Source organism: Sturnus vulgaris, chromosome 3 (assembly GCF_052056855.1).
Source record: "Sturnus vulgaris isolate bStuVul1 chromosome 3, bStuVul1.hap1, whole genome shotgun sequence".
Taxonomy (NCBI): Eukaryota; Metazoa; Chordata; class Aves; order Passeriformes; family Sturnidae; genus Sturnus; species Sturnus vulgaris.
Window position 1 is genome coordinate 91,987,180 of NC_142245.1, and position 8,052 is coordinate 91,995,231.

General features: G+C 43.5%; 1 protein-coding gene across 1 annotated transcript; it reads left to right on the forward strand.

Moving 5' to 3' along the window:
* The first annotated feature begins 406 nt into the window (after positions 1-406).
* On the forward strand, positions 407-6,794 carry GCM1 (GCM transcription factor 1). The gene is made up of 5 exons (XM_014869464.2): positions 407-590; positions 2,172-2,424; positions 3,361-3,473; positions 4,439-4,567; positions 6,096-6,794. The coding sequence occupies exons 1-5, from the start codon at positions 489-491 to the stop codon at positions 6,681-6,683; spliced, it is 1,185 nt and encodes a 394-aa protein (XP_014724950.1). The 5' UTR covers positions 407-488; the 3' UTR covers positions 6,684-6,794.
* The last annotated feature ends 1,258 nt before the right edge of the window (positions 6,795-8,052 follow it).

The window sequence follows — 8,052 nt, forward strand, 5'->3', positions numbered from 1 at the left end:
CTGAAGTGATGGAGCAGACCCCTCTTTTGTTCACCTTTGTCACATGCAGAGTGAGAAATATCTAATGGGTAAGCAGCTGCTGAGGTGTTCAGTCAGTTTGGCTCTGGGAATACAGAGGCAGAGTTGGATGAGATGTACGAAGAGCCTGTGAGCAGAGTTACATGGCTATAAACTTGGTATGAAAGGAGATTGAGCAAAGCTAATCAGATGCCACAAGCACAATTTGCTTGCTGCTAATGATGTCTCTGTAACATCACAGGCTATCTCTAAGCTATATTTTCCACTGCCTTGCTGGCTTGCAAAACTTTTAATGGAACAAGTTTTTCTGGCAGAAGAACACTGATTTTATCTTTAATGAGCAGCCTCTCTATCATTTAGCTTCAGGAAACAGCTTCCTGGTTGTAAACTGCTTGAGACTGCTGACAGCCAGGCGACTTCAAAAGCAGCCAGGAGGGACTTTCTTGCTAACTTTGGGAAGGAATTCAAAAATGCTGAGAGGTGCAGATGATTCTATTATGGAGCACGAGGACTCTCCTTCCCAACATGGAGAAATGACAAGTTGGGATATCAATGATATCAAACTTCCCCAGGTATGTGTCTGTGTCTTAGAAAGATATTTAGTTCTGACAAGTCATCTCCACCACTGATCTTTAATGTTTTCTCAGTCATCTATGACTCATTGCCTTTATTCTCTTTGTCACTCGAGGTATGGGGGAGTGTTTTGCTAGAAAATCTTGAGAAAATATTTACATTTCCATGCATTTCTCCTTAAATATATTATTGAAAGAGCTGTTGATGCATGAAAAATATCAATGCTGCAAAAGCATGGTTTTCACTGGGGGGTTAGGTGCAGAGAAAGCAGATGAAAAAAAGGTGCCTCCTGCTGTGGGCACTTAATTAGAGTTGTCCAAGACTTGCTCTTTGCCCTGGGTAGTGCTTTTTGAGAAAGAAGCACAACACCCACAACTGCCTTGCAGCTGTGGGTGCTCAGTCTCACTGTAGATTGGGCTCCAGCTTCAGAGCTGTCTTCCCACATGGAGGCAAGTCTTTTCACTAGCACCTAGGGAAAACATGCTTCATGTGTGCAGAGGTTTGCAGAGAGGCACAACAGTGATCTTCCCCTCCTTCTGTCCTTTTCTAGCTCTCTTACTAAAAGTTTCAGCCATGCTCTCCACTGAAAGCCCACATACCCTGCACACCAATGTCACCTCCCTGTGCCTCAGCTCTGCATATTTCTGCCAGATTCCTCTGCTGCAGTCCTTCAGCATCCAGCTCTGCCTTTCAGCTCCCAGTCCTGCCTTCTTACTGGAGTCCAGCCTCCTCCCTACTATGACAGTGCTGTTTGCCTAAAGCCTCCATGTTCCAGGATGTCCCCTGCTCTGCCCTTCAGCCCAAGGTCACCTTCACCTGCATTTCAGTCTGGAGGCTTCATTGACATCCTTTCCTACACTATCCAGTGGCTACCAGGGAAGCATGGGAGTTTTTCTCTTCTTAATTGATGTTCTTACTGCTGTTATGGCTCTCAGTCCTGGGAGCAGTAATTTAAAGGAAATATTTCTATTAAGCTTTTGTGTCCATTACAAGAACTTTTCCCTCAAAATCATCATCAGGCATAGCAGATGCTTTACAGCTTACTGCACTTTACTGTATTGACTACCCACTGATGTACACTGATGTGATGTGTATCTGGGTCTTTAGGGTTTTTTTCCCAGTTTTATTTTTATTGCTCCTTACTCTATTGTCCTTGAGGTTTGGTGTTTGTTCACCGTTTGGGTTTTTTTTGGGGTTTTTTTTGTTTTTTGTTATTGTTTGTTTGTTGGTTGGTTTGGGTTTTTTGTTGTTTTTTGGTTGTTTGTTTGTTTTAATTGTTGTTGTTGTTGTTTTGGGGGGACATTTGTGTTTTTTTAATCTTTTTGTTTGTTTGGTTGAGTGAATGAGAACAAGCTCCTGGCCAGGGCTTCCTGGTGCTCTGGAGCCTGTGGGGAGCCACATAGATCTGTGCTTTTCCTGCCTTATCTCCACTACTCCCTCCTGACAACCAGCTTCACCTGCTAGGGTGCCAGAGTCACCTAGGCTAGAGCAAAACCAGCAGAGGTGCAACTCTGCTCAGCTCCTGGACAAGCTCTTCTCTTCCCCAGCCTAAAATGTGGCTTGCTTTGCTCTTTCCACAGCATGTGAGCCAGACAGACTGGTTTCAAGAATGGCCAGATTCCTATGTAAAACATATCTATAGCTCAGAGGATAAAAACGCTCAGAGGCACCACAGCAGCTGGGCAATGAGAAACACCAACAACCACAACTCTCGCATCTTAAAAAAGTCCTGCCTTGGGGTGGTGGTTTGTGGTAACGACTGCTCTACCTTGGATGGGAGGAAGATCTACCTGAGACCAGCCATATGTGATAAAGCCAGGCAAAAACAACAGCGTGAGTATGAACATGGCAGTTCATAAGTGAGCACAACAGAGCAGAAATCAAAGTATAGGATAACTTCTGGATTACCCAGCCTTCCTTCTGCTATTCCTTATATTCCAATGCAACTCTTGATTTGGAACAATGCATTTTACATTTCTTATTGTTGGGGTGTTGTCATCTGCTTGTTTATTTTCTTTTTTTTTCCTAATAATTTTTTAATCTCTATTTCTGCTGGTTAGGGGTTGGTTCCCAGCCTTTTCAAGCCCATGAGTGAGGGTACTGAGAAAGCTGTGCAGTGCAGGCAGCAGCTCCCTGCCCTGCTGTTCCTGCCCACCTGACTGTTGGCTTCATTATTGCACTGGCCCAAGAGTAACTCAGGAGGAGGCAAGTCTTGCAGGAAAGAAGTTCTCATAAACTGTGATGACTGGAAAATAGGCCCCACAGTCACGTCACTGGAGCAGGACAATGCAAATAGAGAACATGAGCTGCACACGCATTTTTAATGAGACCATTCCAAACAATTGTGATTGCTCAGTAGAGCTAGCACATACTGATTTCTGGAACTGATGTACATTTTAGCTAAAGAAAGGTACTACTCAGATGCTCACTGAGGCCAGAACAATGCTCTCTAGAAACATATATGACATTCCAAACACTGACAAGAGAAAAACTAAAACTGACCATGATAATAAAGTACAAAATTGTAATAACATTGTAAGAGAAATAATTTTTGAAAGTTATATTTAATAACAGACAGAATAAAGGCAATGATTAGTTTGTTTATATTGATTTTTGCTTATGTTTGGAAGCTTTTTGCATAGTTTCTCTCAGTTTAATTTCTGAGCACCAAACCAGAAGTGGCAATCTGCCACCAATGAGCCATTGTATCACATGGGATTCAGCTAACCAGTGATGTATAGAAAATGTTTCCCTCTATCCTTGCTCCAGGGAAATGCTGTCCAAACTGCAATGGACCACTGCGACTCCTTTCCTGCCGAGGCCATGGTGGTTACCCAGTTACCAACTTCTGGAGGCATGAAGGCCAATTCATATTTTTCCAAGTTGGTATAAAATTACCCAGCATTACACAAGTTAATTTTAAAGACTGTATTTTAAGTTTTATTTAGCAATTTTTTTTGTTCCAACAAATAGGGGTTATTGAATATGACAAGGTCAAATGACTCTAAGAAGAAAAAATTTTCACAAGGTGCTTAGCAACCTGATTGAACTCTGAAGTTAGTCCTGGTTGAGCCAGAGGGCCCTTCCAGCCTAAATTAACCTATGCTACTATGATTTTACAGCACAGTGTATTTTTTATTTAGGCTTCTATGAAAACTTATTGATTTTGAAGTGTTTTGCCTCAGGTACATAGGAATCAACAAATCCTCAGAAGTCAGAAATACTATATTATCTCTTATCCTTCTCCAAGGCATGATCATAATCATGAGGCAATCTTGGAACAGGAAATGGTTGTACCCAAGGGACTCTCTATGGAAAATGCCATCTGTGTATTATTTGTAACTTATATCTGGAATATGGTGTATGCAAGTGTTTAAATAATGGCCACTCTTTCTGGAAGATGTAGTCCTAGATTAGTAACATAACTGCTTTCCTGCTTTCCACTCCTTCACTTATGTACAGGCTAAATAAAATTAATTCTCTGTGGAAGCTAATGGAAAGTAATGTTCAGATAAACATGTCTAAACTGTGAGAAGAATTAAAGTGACTACAGGAACTGTAGCTAAGCTGCAGAAGACCTGTTGGCTTCAGCTGGAGCTCTATTGGGGAGACTGTCTTCTACAAATAAATGTGGTACACTGATTTTATGATTTCAGAGAGTTTCTACCCATCCCACTTCATCTGGGATATGTTTATTATTTGAGCTCACAGTAACTAAATCCTATTAAATACAAAACATTAAATTAGGACATAATGTGTGATTTTGGCCTGTGATATAAATTCTGCTCCATTAAGATTATTAACAAGGTTGCTTCTACTTTTAACATACCATAATTACTTTCTGAAGTCCAAAGGAGCTCATGACCACCCACGTCCAGAAACAAAACTAGAAGCAGAAGCAAGAAGATCAATCCAAAAAGCAAAGACAGCTTTTTCTCGGTCTTCTCTAAGACAAAAAAGAGTCCAGGAGATTGAGGTAACTCTTACTATTGGTCAATGAAATTTTGGTCAAGCGATCTGTGGTTCAAGGCATGGTGAAGGTCATCTGGGCTTTGGGTCTGGGTGGGAGCAGGCTTTACATCTCCACATTCTGCATGCCCATGGTCAGGCCAAGAAGGACCAGGGCTGTCCTGAGCATTCTGCTTAGGTCTAGTTTCCCATAGACATGCCTTCATCTTTCCCTTCCTAAAACATCTTCCTGAGGCTTTCACTTTCAATTGTGTGGGAGTAGAAACAGACTAAAGATGTCACAAATGTCAAATAATAGAGCCTGCTCTTCAGCTGTTCTAACTCTGTACAGTCAGACTTAGACCATTTATCCTCATTGGCTTTCTAGTTCATGGCTTTCCAGCAGGTTTTCCTTGGGAATAACCCATCATATTTGTGTTTTGCCAAACTAGCTATGATGCAACTTAACTCAGGAACCTGATTTGTCACTCAGAGCCTGTGTCGCTCCATCTGCAAAAATATATTCTGAAAAGATTCAGTTTTAATGTGTTCAAGCTGGAAAATGTATTCTGGAAAGATTCAGTTTTAATGTGCTCACAAGAGACCAGGGAGGAGAACTTTAGAAAAAGGTATGAGCCCAAAATAGAACAAGTGATATATAGGATGGTCTCTCTATGGCATCTATGGCAGGTCTGTAACTGAAGGTGGGCTGGGTCCTACACAAGATTGTTGGAATTTTTTCTCATGGTGAGTGGAGAACAACTGAAAGGAGCTTTGCTGCTCCAGCGGTCTGCAAAACCACTATAATTAAATGGATGAAAAAGCAGAATTATAAAGAAGGGAGGCTTGCAAACTCTCATCAAAAATGAGTGTTCTGAAAGGAATTAAAGTTTGCATAATTATAATCCAATAATTGGAGCAGTTAAAGAAGTTGTGAAACATCCAGAACAGAAGACACAGAAGAATAATTCTTGTGTGCTGATCCCTACCTGAATTAAATTTCTGTTTATGGAGTAAAAAACTGTAAAGATAGGAAAATTGATTAGTTAGAAATAGACTTTAGAAAAGCTGAAGAATATTTTTGTAGTGAAAAGATCACTTCAAAACAACCAGTATAAAAAAACCCATACTTAGCTTTTCCAATCTCCATGGAAAAAAATCTGTGGTGTCAAATGTATTAGTGTAATTTCATGTTTAGGTCCTTCTTCAGTATATGCTGGCAGTGGACCCTAAGGCTGTGAACGCAAGGTCTAAACAACTCTTCCAGTGTAAAACAGGCTTTGGGCAAAACCTGGTGAAACAAACTCAGAGCCAAGAGCTGGGAGCCTTGTTTCGTTTGCCCCTACAGGCCATGGGCACCCCTCTGTGGTGGGGAGGCTCTGCTGTGCCGTCTGCTTACCTGTGTTCACAGAACCACAGAATTGTCAAGGTTGGAAGAGACGCCCAAGAGCATCAAATCCAACCATCGTGCTAGTTGAGTGCCTTTGTGAGCAGCTCACAGAGGAGAGGGGCTACACTGCACCTTGTTTTACTAACCCACGCCTTGTTTTTCCAAGTCTCTGACAGGTGCAATGCCGACACAGGAGCCTTTGCTGCTTTCCAACCCGGATGTTCACATGCCACCTGCTAATTTCAGGGGACATTTAAGCAAAAGCTCCCAGGAACCAACGCTGAGCAGCTGCTCTGGGCAGTTTCCATACCCCAGGCCAGCTGGGGAAGATGGGCCCTCCGGAGAGGCCCCGGCCTGGGGCCGAAGGCTGTCCCTCAGCAGGGCGCCCAGAGCCCAGGGGCCGTGCAGTGTCCGTGCTGTGCCCAGCACAGCCCCTCCTCCCCAGCACTGCGCCCACCTTAGCGCCCAGCACATCCTGCCCGGGACAAAGGGCGGCCGTGACCCCTTCAGGTCTGCCACAGGCCCTTTGGGAGATGGATCCCGTGGGGAGAAATCCCCACTGACCTACAGTGACAGCTGCCTCCATGTGCCGCCTGAGGGCGGGCCCTGCGCCATGGCGAGCGGGGCACAGCCTCGCCCACAGCTCTCGCTGCCCCCGGGGGGAGGCGAAGGAGACAGCGGTGGAGGACGGCCCCAAGTCTGCCTCAACTACTGCAACAACGACATGTTCTTTAACCTGTACCCATTACGGTGACTCGGTTCAAATGTCCTTGTTCGCCCCTCCTCTGGCAATGGGTCCAATTCTCCACCCCTGTGTCAACACAGATGTGTAAGTGCTACCACAACAGGTCTCACTTTAGCTCCCCTTGCAGGCCCCAGGAGGGGCTTTCATACCTGAAGGCTTGTCTTTGTTCTTTTTATTTAACAGTCTTATTTCTCCCAGTGTTTCACGGATCTAATAAAAGCTATCAGCTCCTCTTACGGACTGCCTCGCTGCCATTCTGGTTTGGTAGCATTTCAACCCTCCTCCATACACAGCTTGTTCCAGCCTGTGGGACTGTGCAGGTGTGGATGGGTGATCTCAAGGTCCACAGCTGTCATGTGCAACCTTCTGCACACTTCCAGCTTCTTCAGGCAGTTCCTCTTCAGACCCAAGTCCCTGCACTGCACCAGCCTTGCACATGTGTTGTATAGAGCTGGATGCAGGACTTCACATGGGATCTCATGAGAATGGGGAGAATCCTCCTCCTCAACCTGTGGCCACATTTGTTTTGATGCAGCCCAGAATACCTTTGGCCTTCTGAGCTGCACATGCACACTGGCATATCGTGTCCAAAATATCAATTTCTCTAAGTCCTTGTCTGCAGGGCTTGACCCAGTTTCATACATACATATATATATATATATGTATATATATATATATATATATATATATATTTAAGATGCCTTGCTGCTTTTTCCATGCAATTTTCATTTCTTTCATTGCAGACTGTAAAGAATCCTTCAGCATCCGTTCCATACATCACCTCCTTTGCTGACCACTACCATAAGCTGTATTTCAGCAGGACTCATCAGTTCTTTACATTTTTTTAAAGTACTAGGGTGCCAAATAGGAATTTTCTTGCCTAAACTTAGTGGCTCAGACACCTTTGGCAAAGATTCCTTTATCTTTTCCCATAACTGACATCTACACGACTTTGCTGCATGACTGGCCTCTGCTGCTCTCTGGACTGGGTTTCAGGGGTCACCAACCTCCCCTACAGAGGCAGGCACTGACACACACCCCTGCTGCCACCTCTGCAAGGAAGAGTGAGGGATGCCATGTACCATGTATGGAGCCACATTTCAAGACTGGTTCCTTTATCCACCGAAGGGAGAAATAAACCTTTCATTGAGATGAGTCTGGGAGGACAGTATTACAAAACAAGTGGCAATAAAAACTAAAAACTTCACAGTACCTCAGAATGGGATGTATTACATGTTCATCAAGTAGGTTCAGTCTTAGATGTTTTTGATGTTTTTTTTTTCCTCTCTAGTTTTTTTCTTTTTGGATTATCTCTCTCTATTTTTTTTTTCTTTTTAAGACTTTGTAATATATTAGTTGCTAGGGAAACCACTCTGCT